The sequence below is a fragment of the Paramormyrops kingsleyae genome, chromosome 3, assembly GCF_048594095.1.
Source record: "Paramormyrops kingsleyae isolate MSU_618 chromosome 3, PKINGS_0.4, whole genome shotgun sequence".
Classification (NCBI taxonomy): domain Eukaryota; kingdom Metazoa; phylum Chordata; class Actinopteri; order Osteoglossiformes; family Mormyridae; genus Paramormyrops; species Paramormyrops kingsleyae.
The window spans coordinates 10,821,730-10,834,243 of record NC_132799.1 but is presented as its reverse complement, the minus strand read 5'-3'; the positions used below and the strand labels follow the sequence as shown (position 1 = coordinate 10,834,243).

Genomic DNA, 12,514 nt, shown 5'->3' with positions numbered 1-12,514 from the left:
TTTTTCTGGGGGTTGTTTTACTGTGATATTTGCCTGAGCTTTCTCCACTGTTATTCCCTCACCATGTGAGCTTTCCTCTGTATCTTCTAAACAAGATTTAAATTTCTCTGTTATTTCGTCTTCTTCCTTGTCAGAAACAGAGTCACACCCCTCTCCCTCTGCAAAGGCCCAGGCGTGAAGGGCAAAATCCACATCACCCTCCAAGGATTGTCCTCCTAATATGTCTTCATTCTGCCCTCGATCAAATAACAGACCTTGCTCTTTTATCACAGTTGCAAAATCACGAAAGCCCAAGGGGCTACAAGATTTGCAACTAAGGTCAAGGTCTTCTTCTCTGGAGCTCTTATCTTCGCCTTCAACCTCTGGACCATCAGGACAAATGTCCTTGGTGATGGCGTCAGGGGGCTTTTCATCTGTAGCTGTGCTGCAGGGTTCTGTGCGTCTACACGTTTTTGTACTAGAAGGATCTATGCTAAGGTCTTCACTAATGACATCATCATTCCAGAGAGGGATGTGCTCATGACTCAGCAGTATGGAAGGCTGCAGTTCCATTTCATTGCTGGGGTAACCTAAGTAACATAACACAATTGGACTGACAATCAGCACACTGGATGAATAACAAACTATGTGCATGGTTTAAATAAAAGTTGACAATGTAACACAGATTGATAACATACACATCAGTAAATAAAAAATAAAGTAAAAATGTAAAGCCTACTACAGTCATATCTGGCAAGATACATTCATTTCTATTCATCTGTATTTTCTCATCAGCGTTGCAAGTTTATTGACAGTCAATATTATGTCAGGGCACACAAAATACGACAATAACTATAAGCACGTTGAAATGTCAATAGAAAAATATGACAGAAGGTTCTTGGCTTTAGCGGAATAAAGTTAAACAGAACAAGGTCAGTTCAGCTATAAATTATAGTAAAAGGGAATCACAAAGTTTTCATTTGAATGAGGCTGTGAAAATGTAATCGGATATTTTAAAGGACTAGTGATGTAAAGCTGCACAGAGGTCCAGCGTGCGTGGATGCGTTGGCTGTTGTGTTAATAGGACCTCTTATGAAAAGTGCATGGAGGTGGTAACACTGGGATCTTCACACTGCCTCTGAGATGTGCTACTGTGTAATGCTGGAGAAGCATAAACAGGATATGCTCCAAGGCTTGATGACACTCCTGGCACTTAGCCATAGGCTGGGAGTTGAGGTGGGAGAGGGAGAATTGAAACACACTAAGTGCTTGCAAGAAATGACAAAAAAAATAAAGACAACGCAAAGTATAAACTGAGTAACACGACAAGACTGGCATGGATACGATGATGGAACGATGAACAGAAGCAGTGGGATTACTGAAAGGAGGGGGCCGAAGAGCCTGGTTTAGGGGCAGGGAAGGATGCTGTTTAGCGCAAGGGGGGCATTTTCAGAGAGAAAGGCCTTTAAGATTAAGCACCAAAAACAGCACAGACGATCTTCAATTACAGTATAAAAATAGTAAATAAATCAATAAATAAAAATTCAGTCTTGGCGACTGAACCAAGTCAGAAACATCAGAACTGAATCTGCCAAGTCCCTGCTGAAAAGCACTGTGAGGAAGCATGATAATATCAGGTGGTTTATTCTAAATTGCACTAGTCACATACAGTATTATATACAAAAGCTTGCCACAATACATCAAAGCATTTTCAATCTATTACTTAATGGCTAAATCCTGCAATTTTTGGTGTAAATGATATGCCAATTATGAATTATTAATTTGGGTTCTTTATGAGTGGAAAAATCCAGTATCTGCTTACTTGCAATTTGTAAAAGTATAAGTACTGTTTGTTTACTGTTCCTTGCAGTTTCTCTTTGCTCTCTTTCTCTTACCCGTCACTCTTAAACTGTTGCTGTTAAATAGTATATATATATTTTTCAACATATCCATTGATCATCTAGCCATTTGCCCTGGTCAGGGTTGCAAAAGATTTAAACATAAGCATTCTTAAAATGAATTTTATGGTCTAATAATAAATCAGGACACCCAAAGCCACCAAGAGGGAATGTCTTCATCTGCCCATTTTCAATAATCATTGATTCGATTTCATCATGAATGGGATGTCAGTTCACCACAGTACATGCACACAGGCATCCGATTTCTGAGAAAAATACAAACCAGAAGAACCTGAAAGCTACAGGCCGATGATTATTTCTACCAATTTCAAATTATAAGTAACATCAGATTTAGAGTTGACTTAAATGAGGCTAACCTTTACCATTAGCCTGCTCCAGGAACACAGCGTTGTCTTCTGCAAAACTTCGGGTGCCTGAAATGTTTCCGTAGTCAAATATTGGGCCTTCTAGTAGAGTCACAATATCCATTCGATTGACTTTGGTCAGCACGGCTGTTAAGGCGTCCGCTGAAACAGATAAACGTGCATTAACAATGTAATTATCTCAGCTCAGAAATAATTGTCTTATGTATACGTATCAAGGGCAAAATCTTAAACAACTACAAACATTTTCATTAACCGGGTCATTCACTGCTAAAAATACTTCAGAATACTTTTATTTTACTTACAAGTTTTTCTCAGTTTGCACCACTAGTTCACAGTTAAAATACACATTTAAAGATAAGAAGTTTAAAAATATTAAGTTGCAAAATAACTTGACGTCAATTATACAGTGACGTTTACCTTCAGTTTGAACCAACTGACCTTGTAGAGGTAGGAAAGGAAAAATTATGAGTCTATCTTTGCTCATACACACCAGAACAGAAAAATGCACTTACTTGTAGCATTTGTACCATCTCTGCCAACCCATTTCTTTAACAGCATGAAACTCTGAGCTGCCAATGAATTTGGGTTCTCCACTCTAATGTTATTTATTTCATCAACAGAAAAGTTCATTTCCCTGGCGAGCTCTGCAAGACAAATGTGTATTATTTTATAGACGTGCCTGTGTGATTTCTCAATGCAGTTGAATCGAATTTGAGTCTCTTTCCCAGTGTAACCACAAATACTAGAGGACAGACTAATTATGCATCAGACCAATCAAAGATCATAAAAGAAAGACCACTAAAACTTTATATGCATTTACAAAAACTGCAATTATTAATCAATAATAAACATTCAACCACTGCATCTTCCATAACACATCTTGTATAGGGTTGCACAATTCTAAAACTATTTTTTTATTATTAATTGCTCATCTATTTATTATCAGTCTATTTATAATTTTTCCCCTATAAAAGTATCTGCTTTATGTATTTCCTACCTGTCCAGCTCAGGCCTAACTGATCAGCTACAATAGCCATCCTAAGGTCAGTCCTCTCGCAGGGGCTCTGCGGTCCTGGCATGTAGAAGAGAAATGTGTTAAAACCCCTTTGATTTGGTTTATGCTTGCAAAAACAGATTTGTAAAACAGACTGCTTATTTTCTAGCCATTTAAAAAAAAAATACAAAATATTGAACTTGAGCTCTTTGAAATGAAGTTTATGTCAAGAGAAAAATTGACTTTTATCAAGTATTATTTATTTATGTTACATCAAACTACTAGGATAGAAAACAAAGATTCCAAAATGTTATGTGCTTTTTAAAATGGCAAGAAAGGGTAGCAATCATTGTAATGGAGACTACTGTACATGGCTAACAGGTGCTCAGAATATACTGATATTTATGTATTCCATGGAACTATGCAGGCAATATATCTCATGAAAAACTAAACATATGTCCCATTCCATAGAACTACAGAAGGTGATTTCACAGTTTAAAATGAAGCTACACATGCGGACAGACTGTGTATTCTGCTAAAGCTCCGTGGCTATGATTCTATATTAAACTGGCTAGTCACTCACAGGGATGGCAATCCAGAGCACCATAATTTTGGCATGCTGTAGTAACTGACTACTCGAGAAGACTCTTCAAGACAGCACACAGATGACAATGACAGAATGACAACTACAATTGTCACGCCACAGGCAATCACAACGACTCATGCACTAAGATCAACAAGTTGAAAATTTTACAAACTAGGCTCGATCTCCACGGCGGGGCTCTCAAAGGGCCCAGCAACCTGACTGCCTTCATTCCCAGTCCGCCTACTTCTCCTTCTCTCACTGCAGACCTTCCCAGCTTTCGCTCCTATAGGCTCAGTTTTCAGGTCTCTAGCAGACCTCGGTGTGAAAGATGGTTGAGAGGCTTCTGACAATGAGGTGCTTCTTGATGTGCTGTCTTCATCGGATATTTCTGACTGCATCTTTTTCTCTTCATCAGAAAGGCGGTCCACAATTTTTAATGTCTGTCCACTAATGCCCTTAAAGTACTCGATGGAGCATTTACAGACCTCATTTATGTGATTATTGTCTGGGTTAGAAACTGAACTGCTGCTTAATGTAGATTTCTTAACTGGCATCTTGGTAGGCAACTGCTTTGGTCTTTCTATTTCAGGTTTTAAGGACCTGGACACAATCTGTACTGGATTACTTGCATTACTCCTTTTAAACTCCTTTACTGGAATTCTAGATTTGGGTTCAACGGCTGCAAAAGGGTCTACTCTTTTCCTCATGTATCTATTTTTTTCTTCAGGTGTGACTATATGTTTTGAGTTCAACTTTCCAGCCGGTGTACTCTGCATATGGGAGGAAAAGCCAGATGCTTTAATTGGCAGTCTTGATTTTAGCTGTTTCACCTCTTTTTGCTTGGTCTCATTATTCTTTTCTTGCTCACAATCCATAACATTTCCCCTAACCTGCTCTGTTTCAGGACCAAAAAATGCCTCTATCCTACTAGCTTGTTGTAGCGATGGCTTTGAGGATGACTGTAAACTAAATACTATGCTGCCACATTGAATATAATTAGCTTGAATATTTGAAGACTCAAAGTTATTGTTGTTGTTGGAGTTCTCTGCAGGGAAATCTTTCCTAACAGCAGATTCTGCACTTCTGTGTTTGTAAAGCTGACTTTCTGCATCTATTTCTATTCCCATGTCCCCAGGAAATTTATTATTTGTTACATCCCCAGAACTAGCCTCTTTTTTTACAGCAATGGATGCTGCTATTCCCATTTTAATGGGAGTATGTGATTTAGAATCAAGTTTAGAAGCCATTACCATACATGAGGATGTCTCTGCTATGTTATCATCACATGATATGTCGAGACAATCAGTGCCAATCTCAGTTAGCCCACACTTGTCTGTTTTAGCGTCAGTGAGGGCATCTACCTTTACACTTGCAACTTTCTCCCCTATAAGTGACTGTGAGATAACTACCCCTGGACTTTTGACCCTTTTCCCTCTGTCCCCTGACTTCCCTTCAGAGGAATGCTCACCAATCTGAAAAAATTGAAGTCTTTCTTCAACAAAATCCCGCTTGCTCATGTCAATTGCACCACTGCGAGTCATCTCAAACATCTTCCCTTCGTGGAAGGGGAAAGGGTTTGGCTCGCTAGTTGGAGTACTTTCATCGGTTGGTGTTCTAGCAGGAGTTGTATCTGGTGTAGTTGCTTGGGATCTGTCCTCCACAGCTAATCCAAAAGGCTTAGGCTCTTCATCTTTTGTTTTACTATCAAAGTTTCCATCATCTTCACCTTTGCTGGACCAGGGATCAAAGTCCAAACCTTCTGAGGCAACAGTTTTGAAGGGAGTATTAAACTCCTCCTCTAGATGGTAGCTAAAGTAGCTATTTGAAAATCCTGGTCTGTCAGGGTGTCTACCCTCCAAAGAGTATACCGTTTCCCCATCTTTGCTAACTTCTGTTTTAATTTCTGCAGAATCACCATTTTCTTTTGTTTCCTCCCCTCCGTCATTTACTACCTTCTCCTCTTCCTCAATAACCTCAAGCTTTGTCTGGCTAAAGGAACGATCGCATGACTTTATGGAACTCTCTGCTGACCATCTACTTTTTCTACTGTCCCTGGGAAAACTTGCAGATTTTGAGCCTTGTTCACTTAATCCATCATCCTCATCTGGGAGTTCATATCCATCAAGGGAATCTATTTCTGTGGCATCTGTATCATGAGAAAACTCTGCAGTTGTGGCAATTGAACAGTCTGTAATGGATGGATCATTCCCATTCTGCTCCAATTCAAAATCATCTCCTTTTGTATCACCATTGCCGCCTGTTACTTTAGCTTGTCCATTCCTTTCCGGGTTCTTATTTTTGGACTGCTTTTCCTCATCCTCCTCAGGAATTTTAAAGGTGTACTTCTTAAAAGAGATGGGCTGAAAGACTGATTCGTCATCACTTGAGTTGCTGTCATCAGCTCCTGTGGGCAAGGGAGTTGGAGGCAAGACTCTAATAATAGGTTCCTCGAGAAGGTGCTTGTCATGCTCCTCTTGGAGGTTGACTTCCATCAATTCAGTGTCAGCCTTAGATGATGAAATGTAATTACATTGGTGTGATTCTTGGTCCAGAGGTGGTGGCGGAGGAAACTCAATATATGCAACTCTTTTCTCATTTGTTTTCCTTCCAATCTCATACTTTCGGGTTAGTGGCTCTGACTGTTTTGTCCTCTCTGGAGATAATTTGCCTTGCTCCTCTCCTTCTGATTCCTCAGAAACCTCTGGAATTGGACTGGTTTTTCCTGACATGAAACCAATGGTTGCATCTGGTATTCTAGAAGTGAGGTCATAGCTCACTTCTTCGGAACTAGGCGTTTCTGGAGTCTGAGGACTTCTGCCAGAACTATCCATAAAAGAAACTTGCTCTAGTGTGTCATCTTCAGGGCTGCCTTGGGGAGAAGACGTTTGTTTTTGTTTTACAGTATAAATTGTTCCCAGTGTCTCATGGACTGTGTGGCTTTCCTGACTGACTATTTTCTTGTAAGTTGCCTGCTGCCCAATAGCCGTTTCTTTCTCATACTGCTTGTCCACTTGAATACTGACATAGACGGGTAACGTTTTGATATCTGATGCTACTATTGGTGTTGTTTTGTCAGTATGTGTACTGCTATGATTGGTATGATTTGAATGTGTGTTTTTTGTTAAGCAATGTTCTAAAGAATCTGGAGAATTGATAGACTCACCCCTGGATGTAAAATTCCCTTTGTGTCTGTTTCTAGATATCTCAGAGGATATAGGAAAAGTGTTTGACTTTTCAGACTGACAAGTATTTCTGGCATTAACGGTCATCTTGACAGGAATATGAGATTCCATCTTTTTTTTAAAGGTATTTTTTGAAGCACTATCAGTGATCACAACTTCAGGGAAACTAACTGCTTCTGTTGAGGAACCCACTAAAAATTCTCCAGATGCTGTTCCTTTTTTTGAATCTTGGCATGCTTCTTTTTTGTAAGCTTTGAAAGCATCATGAAGTGAGGTATCATGTTCAGATTTAAAACTATATTGTTGACTATCCAATGTCATTTTTTTCCCCCTTTCACCCATTTCCTTGTTATTTGCTTCCTGCAAGTTTTGAGAAGAATGGTTGTCTGTTATGTTTTTTAATTTTTCACCTAATTGTTTGGGAGAGACTAGTAGTCTAATTATATCGGGATCTTTTTCAATCATCGTCTGGTTTTCACGGTCTTCCTCTGAAGTCTGCCTTTCTACTAATTTGGTAGCCTTTGTTCCACCAAAAAATTGATACACAGGAAGTTTACTTTCTCTCAGTTTTTTTACTGGAGGTTTTGTATTTGCCGTTTGAAAAGTTGTCTCTTGCTTTTGAGCGTCAGATTCAAACTTCATCTTTGCACAGCTCACCTTGGACGTTTGTAACTGGAAAGACTTGACGTCCTCACCTTTCTGGTTGTCTTGAAGGTCATTTCCTTCCTTAGTTTTTCGATCATTACTTCGGGACAAAATGAGTCTTTCTGGACTGCTTGGCAAGCTGGCACACTTCCTTTCATTATTCCATTCTTTATTACTCATAGCAGTCTTAAGCTGTGTTTTTTCTGGACTGGTGCAAGCAGAACTAGGTCCAGATTGAGTTTCTCTCGGAACCCTCTTGAGAGCCTTCTTCTCTGGGGACTGCAGCTCACCGTTTAGTTTTTCTGTTTTGTCACGAAAAAACTGTGAAACCTCATTCAGTTTCTCTTCAGCTTCCTTTACAGTCTGATCTACTCTGTCTTCAAAAACACGTTTTTCTTCTCTTTTGTTATAATTGTTTTCATTGAACTGCATACAGACAGTACGCTTCGAAGTACCAGGCTCAACACTGTAATGCAACACTGTCAGTTTGTCAACGTGATCATTTGTATTGACAGGTTTACCTGACTTATCAGCCACTTTTGTCGACAAATTCATGATAACTTCTTTACTGGGAATACCAGACATTCTCTCAGTATAACAACGACTTGAGTCCAGCATACCTGCACTCTGGATGTTGCGGGAATCAGCCACTGAAACCTCGTTGTCAGAATGAGATATGCCTAATTTCTCAGAAAGTACTTTCTCAGCAAATCTATAGGACTCTCTCCTCAGTTCTGATGACTCATCATCATGCCTTAGTAACTTGAAGGATTTATATGAGTCATCAATGACAAGCTGTGCAGAATCTGGACGACTCTCTTCTTCCTGAGACACAGGGGTATTAACTCTGGATGATTCTACGCACGTCGGAATACATTCTTCAGCAGTAAATTCATTCTCTGCCTGTTGTGCTTCAACATCATTGTCCATTTTGTCTGATAATTCTTTTATTCTATTATTCGCCTTGTAAATGTATTTCTCCTCTGGAGGTTGACGTGTTTCACGAATGATAACCTCTGTTGGTTCTGCCTTATTTCCCTTTTCAATGTGAACCTCGATGATTCTTTCAACTTTGGGTTTTAAATTATCTCTTTCATGAAGAAGTTGAGATGTTTCATTTCCTATTTGACAGTAACTAGCAGCCTTATTCTCAAATAAGCCAGTTAGCTCTCTAGAAGAATCCCAACCAGACTGGAATGCTTTCACTATGTCTCGAACTGACTTTGTTTCATCAGTCCTCTCAGAATCATTGCTGGGGGGCTTGTGATAAACCATTCGGGTTGTAGTTGTGATGTGAGTTTCTTCTTTAACGCACATACCTTTGCTCACAACAAGGTCCTCATCTGCAGTGACTTTAAGCTGAGATGACTTTACTTTGTCTTTAATGAATCCATTAACTTTTGTCTCTTTCTCTACACCAGAAGGTATAGTCAGTACATTTACTTTCTCCTTAAAGGGATCCAGCTCTTCTTCAGGGGGCTCATAGCTTCTTATGACATGAACAACCTCAGTTCGTGTCTCTGTGATAACAGGCGGAATGGGAACATCATGAAAGAGAGGCTTGGGTCCACTTCCTTCTGCACTCTGAGGGGCTGAGGGGGTTTTTTCACTTCTCGTTTCAAAACCACTATCTGAAAGGGGGCTCTTATCATGGTCATGAGATATGTCATCGGGACATTCTATGACTTCAGTACCAAATAAAACATCCGTAAGTTTACAGAACTCCTTCTCGGAAGCCGAAGACCGCATATTTGAGGGTGGCATTTTAAGCTTGTGTTCCTGTAATGCTATTGCAGGTTTAAGAATTCGCTTTGTTTTTTCTTCTCCTTCTTTTTTCAGTTCATCATATCTATGTTTTACATCTGAGATTTTCGAAAAAGAACTTCCGCCAATGTCATTTGTCAAGTAGTCGACCACTTTGGCTAAATTAAAATCTCTATCAGATATGGATTTCTCTCTTATTTGATAGGAATCTGTGTCATAACTTTGAGGATATCTCCAGCCATTTTGTTGGGCTTCCTCTATTTCATCCTTTGTAAACTCCACCCAGCCATCTTCCATTGTTTTAGTTTTAATAACTCTGTTTTCAGTCCGTGAATCTTTTGTTAAGATTTCACTAACTTTAACTAGATCTTCTTTAACCTTCTCCACCAGTCTGTATGGTTCATCATCTTCAACTGCCAGCTGTTTTCGATTGTCTGAGATATAGTCTTTAGCTGCTGAATTGGATTCAGTCTGTAAAATAGCAGACATCCTTATTAAGTCTTCCTTCATTTCGGCAACATCCTTTAGTATTTCCTGGCTAGTTGTTAATGAAGTAGAACCCGTAGATTTTAGAGGAATGGCAGAGTTTAACATGGAAGACTTGACTGGTGACAAAGTTCTTGAAAATGATGATGTGTCTTGGGTATGTACTGGTGTGGACATGTTTTTTATAGGGGATAGAAGTGTATTTGTGGCTTTGGACACATCAGGGAATTTTGGTTCTGGCAAAACGTTTATAACAGAATACACTGGCACAGTTATTGTACTTGATGTGACAGATGTGGTGGAAGAAGCTGGAGACCTCAAAGAGGCATAAATGGAATTCGAAGCAGGAGATCGAACTGACTGGTATGAAGATGCTGAAGAAGACGTGGATTTCAATGTGCCATAGCCTGATGCAGAGCATGAATTAAAGGTTTTTTCCGCTTCCTCAATGGCCGCACTGACACATGTTGTGACAGCATTATTAGTTGCTTGTATCCTTTCTTGTAAACTGTTGGAATTCCCTAAGTGTAGAAAGTTTGATGACGGGTTGCGGTATTTAACAGGTGAAACTGATCCATTAATCAGAGCAGCTGCTGAGGGAGGAACTGAGGATTTGACGGATAGAGAAAGAGATGGAGCCAGCCGTCTGCTGGATGCTCCAGCAGAATCTGCCGTAGGTTTACCAGAGGACAGGCAAGATAGGGGCTTTACAGAGGAAGACGTCATGAGTCCCGTAGGGGACAAGGTAGACTTAAACGGCATACTTGAACTGTACACGTTTAGTGCAGATTTTGGAGAAGCAGGTGGTGTCATAGTAATTGAAGACCTCTCCAGCAGAGACCCTGCTGTTGTAATAGATGAAGTCCTTGAAGACAATGACGATGTGAATCCTTTAACATATACAGAATCAGACAAAGATTTTACTGGGGAGGACATCAGAACAGTGGAAACTGGTACAGGGTATTGAGCTTGCTGAACTACAGCCTTTATCGGTGATGAAGTAGTCCTATACGACCTGATAGGTGATGCTATATCGTTAACTGACTTGATGGAAGAAGCAGTTGAAGCTCCTAGGGTGGACTTGATTGGAGATGCAGAGGTAATTGACCACACTGACTTTAATGGTGAGGCAGATGGTGTGTTGGACGACGAGCTGGAGAGGGAACCAAATCCATATCTTGCTTGCCCAGAGGTGGTAACAGGAGCCGTCGACCACGCCTGGTAAGATCTTGGTGAAAAGATTGGTTTGTAAGAGCAACCAGCAGGCACTGTTCTTGCCGCACTTCGGTCAACTGTTTCTTCATTGAGTAAATCAAAACACAGACAGAAAATCAACAAAAAAAAGTTTGGAAAACACAGACCAGAGAAAAGAAATTAATCAGCAATTATTGCATCATCCAAAACTCAGGACAGAATAACATCTCTTAGAATTAAAGTAATAAGAAATAAGAAAGGATAGAATAAGAATGATCATTTTTTATCCATGGTTCAATGTAAAACTCACAATAAAAAGTGCAGACATCAATCAAAACAAGGCAACGATCAACATGGAGCATGAACATGCAGAAAATATGCTTCTAAATTTTGCTTTATTGACTCAGTCCCTTGCCTTTTATCTGTTTGATCTTTTTCTTTGAAAGTTTGTCTGCTTATTCTGCCTGTTTTGAAATAAAATACTAGATATATAATACCATTGCAATATAATAATACAGATTTTGTCATTTTTCAGCATTTCACTTCCAAACTTCAAGAAGCGCTAAAAAGCCCAAGAACCATTTCCCATACATTTTCATTGAAAATGTAACAAAATGCTGCACAGTAACAAAGCCAATAAAAATAGATTTTTAAAGATAAGGACAAAATACATCATTATACACTTCCAATGAGTAATTTTTAGTTCATATAACAATGGCGCCCATCCATTCATACACCCATCCACCCAATCACCCACCCACCCATCAGGGAATGTTGAAATAAAGAATAACGGCAACTTAAAATTTCACAATAAATCATGCAAATGATAGAAACAGGAGTCTAGATTGACATTATGCAAAGTATCATTTGTAGGTAATATATGATGTATGAACTATTTCCAGGCATGATATCTGTATGGATTTCATAAAGTCAAGAAGTCCCACTCACTCATCGCTGGCTCGGCCAGATAGCTGTAGCGCTTACGTAAGGCTAGTGATGCAAAATTGTGGCGTCGCTCTGGTTTTTCAGTCTGCAACAACAACAAGAAAACTGTAGATCAATTGGAAAATGGAGAATGCATTTTCGTAGCATAAATTCATTTACTGATAGAAGGGGTTTTTTCGGCCTTTTGTCTGAACTGACTCAACTTAGATTCTCAGCAAAGAATCAGCGTTTGAACTACATCAGTTTCCTACAGTGACTTACTTAAATTATTATAAATTATATTATAATGTCTTAAATGATGATAGCTACTATTAGGGCTATTGGGAGTCTCTAGCTGATGCAACTTGGGGGATGTTTCACTGCTTTAGCTCTTGAAGGAAACTTAATCTTATAAAACGCTTTGAAACTATTAAATTTGGGAAAGCTTTAGTTAGGCATTTAATTATGTTTTGAGT

At 39.3% G+C, this 12,514-nt stretch overlaps 1 protein-coding gene across 11 annotated transcripts in view; it reads right to left on the bottom strand.

Annotated features, from left to right (window-relative positions):
* LOC111858225 (ankyrin-3-like) overlaps positions 1 to 12,514 on the bottom strand; it is an 81,611-nt gene that overhangs the window by 4,182 nt on the left and 64,915 nt on the right. For 3 of the 11 annotated variants that reach the window (XM_023839799.2, XM_072709596.1, XM_023839869.2), the window contains 6 exons: positions 12,063 to 12,144; positions 4,016 to 11,218; positions 3,261 to 3,335; positions 2,776 to 2,907; positions 2,255 to 2,404; positions 63 to 569 (listed from right to left, as the gene is read on the bottom strand). In XM_023839799.2, coding sequence (XP_023695567.2) covers positions 63 to 569; positions 2,255 to 2,404; positions 2,776 to 2,907; positions 3,261 to 3,335; positions 4,016 to 11,218; positions 12,063 to 12,144 — 8,149 coding nt within the window. Of the gene's footprint in view, positions 1 to 62; positions 570 to 2,254; positions 2,405 to 2,775; positions 2,908 to 3,260; positions 3,336 to 4,011; positions 11,219 to 12,062; positions 12,145 to 12,514 lie in introns of those variants that run through there. The other 8 variants (XM_023839810.2, XM_023839861.2, XM_023839842.2 and 5 more) reach the window with 8 other exon arrangements.